Below are 13,925 nucleotides of genomic sequence, written 5' to 3'. Positions count from 1 at the left end.
AACCTGTCTTTGCAGCCTTTGTCTTCCCTGCAGCTTACCTTTCCATCTAGCTTGGTATCATCAGCAAACTTGGATACATTACTCGTTGTCTCTTCATCCAAGTTATTAATATAGATTGTAGATAGCCGAGGCCCCAGCATTGATCCTGGGAACATGACTGCCTGCCAACTTGAAAAAGGTGCCCTTAATGCCTACTCTCTTATTTTTTTTAATAAACATTTTATTGAGGTATTGTATCAACAACAAAATAAACAATGTACATGAAACTATAAATATAGTGCAAAAGCCATCTCCCTTCCTTACAGGTCCCACCTTTACTCTAAGTTAAACTAACCCCCCCACCGCCCCCCCCCCCCCCCCCCCCCCCCAACCCCGCTGACGATTAATTTTCCATGAAGAAGTCGACGAATGGTTACGACCTTCGGGCGAACCCTAACAGTGACCCTCTCAAGGCGAACTTGATTTTCTCCAGAGAAAGCTAGCCATGTCCGAGAGCCAGGTCTCCGACTTCGGGGGCTTTGAGTCCCTCCAAGCTACTAGTATCAGCATGCGGGCTACCAGGGAAGCAAAGGCTAGAACGTCTGCCTCTTTCTCCTCCTGGATTCCCGGGTCTTCCGACACCCCGAAAATCGCCACCTCTGGACTCAGTGCCAGCCTTGTTTTTAACACCGTGGACATGACATCCCCTAAGCTTCGGACGTGTCCAGAACATGTGGACATGGTTCGCTGGTCCTCCCGCACATTTTGCACACCTGTCTTCCACCCCAAAGAATCTGCTCATCCGGCCACTGTCATGTGAGCCTGATGAACGACCTTGAATTGTATCAGGCTGAGCCTCGCACATTTTGCGGATGCGTTGACTCTACTCAACACGCCCGCCCATAGACCATCCTCTATCTCTCCTCCCAGCTCCTCCTCCCACTTGCGCTTCAGCTCCTCAGTCTGTGTCTCCTCTGACCCCATAAGTTTCTTGTAAATGTCAGAGACGCTCCCTTCTCCTACCCACCCTCTGGAAACTACCCTGTCCTGAATCCCCCTTAGCGATAGGAGCGGGAAGGTTGAAACCTGTTTACGAAGGAAGTCCTGCACCTGCAGATGCTTGAATTTGTTTCCCCTTGCCAACCCAAACTTCTCCTCCAGCGCCCTCCTACTCGGAAAGCTCCCCTCTATAAACATATCCCCCATCCTCTCAATCCCTGCTCTCCGCCATGTCCGGAACCCCCCAGCCATACTTCTCGGGGCAAACCGGTGATTATTACAGATTGGGGACCAAACCGATGCTCCCTCTGCTCCCACGTCTTCTCCATTGCCCACAGTCTCTCAGGGCCGCACCACCACGGGGCTGGTGGAGTACCGTGCTGGCGGGAACGGCAGAGGCACAGTTACCAACGCCCCCAGACTGGTGCCCTTGCATGAAGCCGCCTCCATTTGCTCCCATGCCGACCTCTCCCCCACCACCCACTTCCTGATCATGGCTATATTCGCCGCCCAGTAATAGTTACTAAAATTTGCAGCTCCGGCCCGCCCTCTCCCAGACTCCACTCAAGCATTACCTTCCTTACTCGCGGGGTCTTTCCCGCCCAAACAAAGCCAGAGATCACTTTGTTGACCCGTTTAAAAAAGGACCGCGGAATAAAGATGGGGGGGCACTGAAACACGAACAGGAATCTCGGGAGGTCCGTCATCTTCACCATCTGCACCCTCCCAGCCAGTGACAACGGAAGAGCGTTTCATCTCTGAAAATAGTCTTTCATTTGGTCTACTAGTCGGGCCAGATTTAATTTATGCAGCCGGTCCCTTTCCTGCGCCACTTGAATGCCTAGTTACCTAAAGCTTCCCCCTACTAATCTGAACGGCAGCTCCCCCAATCGCCTCTCCTGTCCCCTCGCATGGACCGCAAACATCTCACTTTTCCCCATATTTAGCTTATACCCCGAAAACTGGTCAAATTCCCCTAGAATCCTCATGATTTCTTCCATCCCCTCTATTGGGTCCGATACATAAGAAGCAGGTCGTCTGCATAGAACGAGACTCTGTGCTCCACCCACCCCTGGACCAGCCCCATGAGGGTCTCAGAGCAATTGCCAACGGCTCTATAGCTAGCACGAACAGTGGGGAGAGGGGGCATCATGTCTCGTCCCCCGGTGCAGTCTAAAATAGTCCGATGTTGTCCTATTCATCCGTACGCTTGCCACAGGAGCCTGATACAGCAACCTGACCCAGTCAATAAAGCCCCACCCGAATCCGAACCGCCCCAGTACCTCCCACAGATAATCCCATTCTACCCGATCAAAAGCCTTTCCTGCATCCATTGCGATCACTACCTCCACCTCCCTACCTTCCGGGGGCATCATGATCATGTTTAACAACCTTCTTACATTGGCCACCAACTGCCTACCCTTATCAAATCCCATCTGGTCCTCCACAATAACATCCGGAACACAATCCTCAATCCTGGAGGACAGAATTTTGGCCAGCAGTTTGGCATCCACATTCAACAGGGATATCGGCCTGTAGGACCAACACAGCTCCGGGTTCTTATCCCGCTTCAGAATCAGCGAAATCGTGGCCTGTGACATCGCCGGGGGCGGCAACCCTCTTTCCCTTGCCTCATTGAACATCCTCATCAACACCGGCCCCAATATCCCAGAGAACATTTTATAAAACTCCACTGGGTACCCGTCCGGCCCCGGGGCTTTACCCGACTGCATGGCCTTCAGACCCTCCACTATCTCTTCCAACCCGATCGGGGCTCGGCCCCAATATCCCAGAGAACATTTTATAAAACTCCACTGGGTACCCATCCGGCCCCGGGGCTTTACCCGACTGCATGACTTTCAGACGCTCCACTATCTCTTCCAACCCGATCGGGGCCCCCAGCCCTTCTCCCAGTCCACCTTCGGGAAATTCAGCCCCTCCAAGAGCCTCATCCCCTCCGACCCCGTAGGGGTTTCCGACCTGTACAGCCTACTGTAGAAATCCATAAACGCCTTATTCACCCCTGCTGAATCTCTAACCAGGTTCCCATCTCCGTCATTTACTTTCCCTATCTCCATGGCTGCCTCCCTTTTTCTAAGCTGCTGTGCAGCATTCTGCTGGCCTTCTCTCCATGCTCATAGATCGACACCCTCACTTTCTCAGCTGCTCCACCGCCCTCCCTGTGGTTAACAAGCCGAAGTCCGCCTGTAGCCTCCGCCGTTCCCTTAAAAGCCCTGCTTCTGGGGTGTCCGCATACCTCCTATCGATCTGTAGTATCTCCTTTACCAGTCGGCCTGTCTCTGCCCTGTCCACCTTCTCCCTATGGGCCAGTATCGAGATCAGCTCCCCTCTGACCACCGCCTTCAGTGCTTTCCAGACCACCGCTGCTGAAATTTCCCCCGTGTCGTTGACGTGCAGGTAGTTCGGAATACATTTCCTCAGCCGCTCGCACACCCCTTCATCAGCCAAAAGTCCCACATCTAACCTCCGTTGCGGGCGCTGGTTACGGTCTTTACTAGCCTGCAGGTCAACCCAGTGCGGAGCATGGTCTGAGATTGTGATCGCCGAGTACCCCATGTCCACCACCCCTGCCAGTAAGGCCCTGCTCAAAATAAAGAAATCAATCCGGGAGTACACTTTATGCACGTGCGAGTAGGAGAATTCCTTCACCCTCGGCTGCCCAAATCTCCATGGATCCCCTCCCTCCCATCTGCTCCATGAACCCTTTTAGTTCCTTTGCCATTGCTGGCACCCTGCCTGTTTGCGAGCTTGACCCGTCCAAGCCAGGGTCAATAACTGTTGATGTCCCCTCCCATGACCAATCTGTGTGAGTCCAGGTCCGGTATCTTCCCCAGCATCCTCTTTATAAACTCCACATCATCCCAATTTGGAGCATAGACATTTATTTATACCACCTGCACCCCCTCCAGTTTCCCACTGACCATACTGTACCAACCTCCCACATCCGAGACTATTCTACCCGCCTCAAACACCACCCGCTTATTGATCAGGATCGCGACCCCTCTAGTCTTTGAGTCTAGTCCCGAGTGAAAGACCTGACTGACCCGGCCTTTGCTCAATCTAATCAGGTCAGTTACTCGAAGGTACGTCTCCTGCAACATTACCACATCTGCCTTCAGTCCCCGAAGATGCGCGAGCACACGTGCCCTCTTGACCGGCCCATTTAACCCTCGAACATTCCAGGTGATCAGCCTAGCTGGGCGGCTCATTGCCATCCCCTTTTGTGGACCCGCCTCCAGCCCATGCTCCGCACCTCCACCGGTCCACTCCCAGGCAGCCTCCGCCCCCAACCTCCTCTCTGTCCCTTAGTCCAAGTCTCTCATCAGCAGAACATTTACCCCCTTCTCCCCCAGTAACTTAAAAAAAAATATATATATTTATTAAAGTTTTTTAACACAATTTTTCTCCCTTACAAACAATAACCCCCCCCCCCCAATAACAAAAAAAATGAGAAATCGCGCAGAGCAAGATATATACATGGCAAAATGATATATTTATACAGCTTTGTACACTGGCCCTCACCCGTACGTGCCAGTTTCCCCAACCCTTCATGTTATCTCTTGCTCATCCACCCTCCCAGGCAGTCCCCCCTCCCCCACCTCCCAGGACGTCCCCTCCCCCCCAAGGTTGCTGCTGCTGCTGACTGACCTTCCTCTAACGCTCCGCGAGATAGTCTAGGAACGGTTGCCACCGCCTGTAAAACCCCTGCGCAGACCCTCTCAAGGCGAACTTATTCCTCTCCAACTTTATGAACCCAGCCATATCATTTATCCAGGCCTCCAGGCTGGGGGGCTTCGCCTCCTTCCACATTAGCAAGATCCTTCGCCGGGCTACTAGGGACGCAAAGGCCAGAATGCCGGCCTCTTTCGCCTCTTGCACTCCCGGTTCGTCCACGACTCCAAATATTGCTAGCCCCCAGCTCGGCTTGACCCGGACTTTCACCACCTGAGATATTGCTACCGCCACTCCTCTCCAGAACCCCTCCAGTGCCGGGCATGACCAAAACATATGGACATGGTTCGCCGGGCTCCCTGAGCACCTTCCACATCTGTCCTCTACCCCAAAGAACCTACTCAACCTCACCCCCGTCAAGTGCGCTCTGTGGACCACCTTAAATTGTATCAGGCTGAGCCTGGCACACGAGGAGGAGGAATTAACCCTACCTAGGGCATCAGCCCACAGACATTCCTCGATCTCCTCCCCCAGCTCCTCCTCCCATTTACCCTTCAACTCTTCTACCAGCGCTTCCCCCTCTTCTTTCAACTCCTGGTGTATTGCCGACACCTTGCCCTCCCCGACATCACCCTATCTTGAACTTCTTGTGCCGGGAGCAACGGGAATTCCCTCACCTGTCACCTCACAAAAGCCCTCACCTGCATATATTTAAAGGCATTTCCCGGGGGTAACTCGAACTTCTCCTCCAGTGCCCCTAGGCTCGCAAACGTCCCGTCGATGAACAGGTCCCCCATTCTTCCAATCCCCGCTCGATGCCAGCTCTGGAACCCCCCGTCCATCTTCCCCGGGACAAACCGGTGTTTACCCCTGATCGGGGACCACACCGATGCTCCCACTGCACCCCGGTGCCATCTCCACTGGCCCCAGATTCTTAGCGTTGCAGCCACCATCGGGCTCGTGGTATACTTTGTCGGCGAGAGCAGCAGCGGTGCCGTCACCAACGCCCCCAGGCTCGTTCCTTTGCAGGACGCCATCTCCATCCTCTTCCACCATAACCCACTTGCGGATCATCGCCACATTTGCTGCCCAGTAGTAGCTCCCCAGGTTTGGCAGCGCCAACCCTCCTCGGTCCCTACTGCGTTCCAGGAACCCTCTCCTTACTCTCGGGGTCTTATTCGCCCACACAAACCCCATAATACTCCTGCCTACTCTCTTTAAAAAGGCCTTAGTGATCACGATGGGAAGGCACTGAAACACAAACAGAAACCTCGGAAGGACCACCTTTTTGACCGACTGCACTCTACCCGCCAGCGAGAGCGGTAACATGTCCCATCTTTTGAAATCCTCCTCCATTTGCTCCACCAACCTCGTCAGATTCAGTTTATGTAGGGTCCCCCAACTCCTGGCTATCTGGATCCCCAGATACCGAAAGCTCCCCTCCGCCCTCCTCAGCGGTAGGTCCCCTATCCCTCTTTCTTGGTCCCCCGCCTGTAATACAAAGAGCTCACTCTTCCCTACATTGAGCTTATAGCCCGAAAACTCCCCAAACTCCCTTAGAGACTGCATGACCTCCACCATCCCCTCCATTGGATCCGCCACGTACAGCAACAGGTCATCCGCATATAGCGACACCCGATGCTCTTCTCCCACTCGGACCACCCCCTTCCATTTATTAGACTCCCTCAATGACATGGCCAATGGTTTGATCGCCAATGCGAACAACAGGGGGCACCCCTGCCTCGTCCCTCGGTAGTCGAAAGTACTCCGACCTCCGCCGGTTCGTCACTACACTTGCCATCGGGGCTCTGTAAAGGAGCTTAACCCAATTGATAAACCCTACCCCGAACCCAAACCTGCGCAGCACCTCCCAGAGGTACTCCCACTCTACTCTGTCAAAGGCCTTCTCCGCGTCCATAGCTGCCACTATCTCCGCCTCTCCCTCCTCCGATGGCATCATTATCACGTTTAAGAGCCGTCGCACATTGGTGTTTAGTTGCCTGCCCTTTACAAATCCCGTCTGGTCCTCGTGGATTACCCCCGGGACACAGTCCTCGATCCTCGTGGCCAGCACTTTTGCCAGCAACTTTGCATCCACATTGAGGAGCGAGATCGGCCTGTACGATCCACATTGCAGTGGGTCCTTGTCCCGCTTTAGGATCAAAGAAATTGTCGCTTCTGACATTGTCGGGGGCAGGGTCCCCTCCTCTCTTGCCTCATTAAAGGTCCTCACCAGTAGCGGGGCCAACAGGTCTGCGTACTTCCTGTAGAACTCCACCGGGAATCCGTCCGATCCCAAGGCCTTCCCTGCCTGCATGCTCCCCAAACCCTTGCTCAGCTCCTCCAACCCAATTGGTGCCCCCAAACCAGCCACCTCTTGCTCCTCCACCCTCGGGAATCTCAGCTGATCTAGGAATCGTCTCACCCCCACTTCCCCCGCTGGGGGCTGGGATCTGTACAGCTCTTCATAAAAGGCCTTGAATACCTCGTTTATTTTCGTCGCACTCCGAACCGTGGCTCCCCTTCCATCTTTGACTCCCCCTATTTCCCTCGCTGCCATCCTCTTACGGAGCTGGTGTGCCAGCATCCGACTAGCCTTTTCCCCATACTCTTAGGTCGCCCCCTGCGCTTTCCTCCACTGTGCCTCCGCCTTCCCTGTGGTCAACAGGTCAAACTCCGTCTGGAGCCGTCGTCTTTCCCCAAGTAATCGTTCCTCCGGGGCCTCTGCGTATCTCCTGTCCACTCTCAAAATCTCCCCCACTAACCTCTCCCTTTCCATACCCTCTGTCTTCTCCTCATGAGCCCTAATGGAAATTAGCTCTCTCCTGATCACCGCCTTCCTTACCACCCCCACCCGCACCTCCCCGTTGTCGTTGGCCTCCAAGTACCTTTTGATACACCCCCTCACCTTCCCACACACCACCTCGTCCGCCAGCAGTCCCACATCCAGCCGCCACAACGGGCGTTGGTCCCTCTCTCCCAGCTCCAGTTCCACCCAGTGTGGGGCATGGTCCGAAACGGCTATAGCCGAATACTCCGTCCCCTCCACCCTCGGGATGAGCGCCCTACCCAGAACAAAGAAATCTATCCGGGAGTAGGCTTTGTGTACATGGGAGAAGAAAGAAAATTCCCTGGCCTAGGGCCTTGCAAACCGCCATGGGTCCACTCCCCCCATCTGATCCATAAACCCCCTAAGTACCTTGGCTGCCGCCGGCCTCTTTCCAGTCTTTGATTTGGAGCGGTCTAGTGCTGGATCCAACACTGTATTGAAGTCCCCTCCCATTATCAGGCCTCCTATCTCCAGGTCCGGAATGCACCCCAACATGCGCTTCATGAATCCTGCATCATCCCAGTTCGGGGCGTATACGTTTACCAACACCACCCACATCCCTTGCAGCCTACCGCTCACCATTACATATCGCCCTCCATTGTCCGCTACAATAGTCTTGGCCTCAAATGACACCCGCTTTCCCACCAATATTGCCACCCCGCTATTCTTCGCGTCCAGTCCCGAATGGAATACCTGTCCTACCCATCCTTTTCTTAGCCTGACCTGGTCCGCCACCTTCAGGTGTGTCTCTTGGAGCATGGCCACGTCTGCCTTCATCCCTTTAAGTGCGCGAACACTCGAGCCCTCTTCACCGGCCCATTCAGGCCCCTCACATTCCACGTTATCAGCCGGATTGGAGGGGCTCTCTCTCTCTCCCCCCCCCCCCCCCACCCCACCGACTAGCCATCGCCTTTTCTGGGCCAGTCCCGTGTCCACGCCTCCCTCACCCTCCAGAGGGGGATCCCCGTCCCGACCACCTCTTCTGTGTCCCATTCCCTTTCGGCCAGTACAGCAGCAACCCTTTTCCCCCCCGCTAGACCCCTGTCTAGCTTTTTTGCTCCCCCCCATGTCACTCCCGTAAGTCAGCTGACGCCTGTTGACCCCGGCTTCCCCCGCTGTCCCATTGACCTCCCCGCGTGGAGTTTCCCAATCCATACGCATTCCTTCGTTCCCCTTCCCGCGCCCGGGAAAACACCCCGCGCTTTCCAAAGCCCGCTCCGCCCCCTCTGGCGCAGCTCCTGTCGCGACCTTGTCTCTCTCCCCCAGCCCAGGTAACATTTCCTGCGCGTGATTGACCCCCTATATACAACAACCATCACACATCAAACCTCAAACATCCCCCCGACCCTCACAAACCCTCAGTTAGAGTCCAACTTTTCGGCTTGTACAAAAGGTCCACGCCTTTTCTTTCCCTCGCTTCTCCCGTTGCTCCAGTGCCGCTCCTTTGGCCGTTACACTTCTGGTCCGTTTAAAAAGTCTATGGAAACTCCAGAAAAAGGTCTGAGAGTCAGTTCCAGACAGGAGCTGCCGAATGCGCGACCTACTCTTCCATGGCCGCCACCGGAAGCCTCGTCCCTGCTTCTTCAATGGCCCTGGTAGATCCTTTCACATTTGTTCCCTCTGCTGCTAGAATTCACCTTTGATAAGAGTCAAGTCAGATTGCAGCTTTAAGCTTGCCCTTCCCCCGCCTGCATGCTGGAAGAGGCTCTTGTCTAAACCTGCAGCCAAAGCCAAATCCTTTACTGTTTCTGCCGGGTCTGGCAGCCAAAAGACATAACATTCCTGGGGGACACTGTCAGGGGAATGCTGCAATCTTCTTGCCACACCGGGAAATGTCGAACAAATGCCGTGGGGGCCCTGTAAAAGAGCCCAAAAGTCCGTTCCAAGCGGGAGCTACCGAATATGCGACCTAGCTCTGCATAGCCGCACCCGGAAGTCCTCTCCCCCAGTAACAACACTCTGTAACACAACCCCTTTAATAAACCGAACATGCACACCCCCCATTGCGCTTCCGTGAGCTAGCCCGCTCAGCTAGCTTGGTGACCCCCATCCCTGGTGCCAGATAGTCTCCAACCTATTGTTCCCTCCCCACCGCTCATACAAACACACTCCCCACACAATTGCCTGACAGAAAAACACAAAATCTAAACAAGCACACCTCCATCCCCCAACAGTGCAAATGAAAACCTTAACTCACTCAGCTCTACCGTTGGTCCCAAATCAATGCAAAAGGCATTACAAACAGCTTTCACAAAACGAAAAACGAGAAACTTTTTCTCTCTCCAAAAGAACAGAAAAACAAAAAACAACAACAAAAAAAAACAAGAACGTTGCAGCAAAGTTCAAAAGTTCTCAGTTTACCATCAGTCCTTTCCTTTTTGCGAAGTCCAGCGTGTCCTCAGTTGACTTGAAATAAAAGTGCTGTTCCTCGTGCGTGACCCAGAGACGGGCCGGATACCACAGTCCGAACTTCACCTTTTTCTTAAAAAGGATCAACCTAATTTGGTTGAAGCTTGCTCTTCTCCTGGCCACCTCCACCCTCCGGTCTTGGTGAACCCGCAGGATACTGCTGTCCCACTAACAGCTCAGTGTCTGCTTGGCCCACTGTAGAATGTGCTTCTTATCCAAGTACCTGTGGCATCTCACCACCATTGCCCTCGGGGGGGGGGGGGGGGGGGGGGGGGGGGGGGTGTCTCCCGTTTGCAGCTTCCTCGCGAATGCTCTGTGAGCCCTGACCACCTCCGAGGGTCGGGAGAATGCCCCATCCCCCAGCAGAAAATCGGGGGAAAAGGTCCAAAAGTCCGACCAGAGCAGGAGCCACCAAACGTGCGACTTACTCCTTCATAGCCGCCACCGGAAGTCCTACTCTCTTATTTTCTATCCATGAACCAATTGTCTATCCATGTTAATATGTTACCCCGACTCCAATGAGCCCTTATCTTACCTATTGTGCGATACCTTATTGAATGCCCAGGTATACCACATCTACTGTTCCCCTCTATCTACCCTACTAGGTACATCTTCAAAATACTCTGATAAATTTGTAAAACAGGATTTCCTTTCACTGAAGGTGACTGTCACTGGAGGCAGAGGGCAAAATCCTCTCCAAACCAAGAATTACCCTCCCAGTTTGAGATTTTAAAAAATCTCCCTGGTGCACAAAACAACTAAAGTAAATTTGGGCCTGTACTACATAGGTTCATAGAATTTACAGTGCAGGAGGCCATTCAGCACATTGAGTCTGCCCTTTGAAAGAGCACCACAACTACACCCTATCCCTGTAACCCAACCTAATCTTTTGGACATTAAGGGGCAATTTAGCATGGCCAATCCACCTAACCTGCACATCTTTGGACTGTGGGAGGAAACCGGATCACTCGGAGGAAACCCACACAGACACAGAGAGAAAGTGCAGACTCCACACAGTCATCCGAAATTGAACCCGGGACTCTGAAGCTATGAGGCAGCAGAGCTAACCACTGTGCCGCCCATAGAAAACAGACAGCTGATTGGTTGAAAGGAGGGAGAGAGAATCTATTTCACAATGACAGTAATCTCCTAGTTTTCAATAATTACATTTCACGTTACACAACAGTGCATCCTAAGCTCAGATTTGTAATGAAGGAGTTGCTAGAGATGAATGTCAAGGGTAGTGGGAGCTAGGTTAGATGAACATGGGATATATAATGGGCCACACAATTAGTAGGTATCGAAAGGGGAAACTGATAGAAAACCATGGTCAGAGAACAAGAGTCTGGTTTTAGGTTCTAATTGGAAGCCTTGGTGTTCTCAAAAAAATATTACAACCCAAAGTTAACTGTTAACCTGAATAACAATTGTACATGTACAGGACGTCCGACCAAAATTGAGGACGGTAAAAGCAAGGTGAAATTGGATCAGAAATTCAATTCAACTAAATTGAACTCCCAAGATGCCAGCAACTCATCCAGCTCTAATGCAAACTCAAAGGAGATATGACATGGGTTTTCATTTTCTGTGGAAAGCAGTCGGATTACAATCTCTAAAATTGGGTAAAAGTCCCAAAATCAGTATTTGATTTATTCAAGTCACTATAAACCAGTGGCCCCCAATTAAATGATGTGGAGATGCCAGCGTTGGACTGGGGTGAGCACAGTAAGAAGTCTTAAAACACCAGGTTAAAGTCCAACAGGTTTGTTTCGATATCACTAGCTTTCGGAGCGCTGCTCCTTCCTCAGGTGAATCTTTTTTAGCTTTCGGAGCGCTGCTTCTTCCTCAGGTGAAAGAAGAGGTATGTTCCAGAAACACATATATAGACAAATTCAAAGATGCCAGACAATGCTTGGAATGCGAGCATTAGCAGGTGATTAAATCTTTACAGATCCAGAGATGGGGTAACCCCCATGATATCGAAACAAACCTGTTGGACTTTAACCTGGTGTTGTAAGACTTCTTACTGTCCCCAATTAAATGGGAGGGCAGTCCCACTCTATGGTAGGGCTGATCCGTGGAAACTCACTGGCCCTGGTTCAAAGATCAACTAACCCCGTATTAGGAGAGACAACCCAAAGGTCAGAAATTATAATTGCTTCAAAACTAGGATAGGATGACTGTTTCAGAAGCTTCCATGTTAAAACTCTAATACAATTGGACTTTTAAGGCTTGTTGGCTATAGTTGACAAACAGTTTTACACCATGAATTGTGCAAATTCTCTGCCATTCAGAAAACTCTGGACATGCTGCTGATTGACTGATATTCAGTTCTACTCAACATACTGAGAACATAAGAAAATATAAAGGAAAAAAGAAAATAAGAAATCTTACCACGTTGTTGGCATATTGTTTCTCTGACTCTTCCACTACGTTCAAACCAGGTTTGAGTAAGCCCTTTGCAAATGCATCTTGAAGCTGTAATAAATGAACATTTAAATGGAACAAGTTAAGGAAAATACTGAGTGCTTTACAGCAGATACCCAGAAACCGGAAAGGTATCTTCTACATTTAGGCAAAATGTTTATGATTTGAAATTAGGGTAATGCCATATTTGGGTATCACTCTAAAGAATAAAGCTAAAACCTATTATTTGAGGTTAGGATAGTGTTCACTTACTTTGATGCCATGTGCATTGTCACCAAATCCCACCAGCTTGGACCAGGTTCTGCAATGCCTATCTGAATAAGGCCACCCAATGGAAACTTAAACAATTCCCAAGTTCTATCAATGAAGTATAAATGTCCATTGGTTGTCAAATATTTAAGCCCCAGGTGTTGGGATAAAACATTTTTTATTTTTTATAAATATAATCGATCCACTGTAGGAGTCGGGATGGAATTATTTTGAACAAGGTTTTGTAGTGCTTTTTTTTAAAATAAATATTTTATTGAAAATTTTTGGTCAACCAACACAGTACATTGTGCATCCTTTACACAATATTATAACAAGACAAATAACAATGACCTATTTTATAAACAAAAAATGAATAAATAATAAATAACAAAAATGAAAACTAACCCTAATTGGCAACTGCCTTATCACAAGTAACACTCTCCAAAAATATAATTTAACAGTCCAATATATAATTATCTGTCGCAACGACCTATACATATTATACAGTATATATTAACAACCCTGAGAGTCCTTCTGGTTCCCCCCCCCCCACCACCCCGATCCTGGGCTGCTGCTAGTGCCTTCTTTTTTCCATTCCATCTATCTTTCTGCGAGGTATTCGACGAACGGTTGCCACCGCCTGGTGAACCCTTGAGCCGACCCCCTTAGAACGAACTTAATCCGCTCTAGCTTTATAAACCCTGCCATGTCATTTATCCAGGTCTCCACCCCCGGGGGCTTGGCTTCTTTCCACATTAACAATATCCTGCGCCGGGCTACTAGGGACGCAAAGGCCAAAACATCGGCCTCTCTCGCCTCCTGCACTCCCGGCTCTTGTGCAACCCCAAATATAGCCAACCCCCAGCTTGGTTCGACCCGGACCCCCACTACTTTTGAAAGCACCTTTGTCACCCCCATCCAAAACCCCTGTAGTGCCGGGCATGACCAAAACATATGGGTATGATTCGCTGGGCTTCTCAAGCACCTCGCACACCTATCCTCCACCCCAAAAAATTTACTGAGCCGTGCTCCAGTCATATGCGCCCTGTGTAATACCTTAAACTGAATCAGGCTTAGCCTGGCACACGAGGACGACGAGTTTACCCTGCTTAGGGCATCTGCCCACAGCCCCTCCTCGATCTCCTCCCCCAGCTCTTCTTCCCATTTCCCTTTTAGTTCATCTACCATAGTCCCCCCTTCGTCCCTCATTTCCCTATATATATATATATATATATATATATATATATATATATATATGACACCTTACCATCCCCCACCCATGTCTTTGAGATCACTCTGTCCTGCACCTCGTGTGTCGGGAGCTGCGGGAATTCCCTCA

General features: G+C 51.1%; 1 protein-coding gene across 1 annotated transcript in view; it reads right to left on the bottom strand.

The window, feature by feature from the left end:
- Positions 1-13,925, bottom strand: part of ebna1bp2 (EBNA1 binding protein 2) — a 45,236-nt gene that overhangs the window by 19,664 nt on the left and 11,647 nt on the right. Inside the window, exon 2 of the mRNA XM_072510852.1 lies at positions 12,305-12,388. Within this exon, the coding sequence (XP_072366953.1) occupies positions 12,305-12,388 (84 nt within the window). The remainder of the gene's footprint in view (positions 1-12,304; positions 12,389-13,925) is intronic.

Source organism: Scyliorhinus torazame, chromosome 7 (assembly GCF_047496885.1).
Source record: "Scyliorhinus torazame isolate Kashiwa2021f chromosome 7, sScyTor2.1, whole genome shotgun sequence".
Lineage (NCBI taxonomy): Eukaryota > Metazoa > Chordata > Chondrichthyes > Carcharhiniformes > Scyliorhinidae > Scyliorhinus > Scyliorhinus torazame.
Note: the sequence above shows the minus strand (reverse complement) of the source record. Positions and strands in the feature narration are given on the sequence as shown.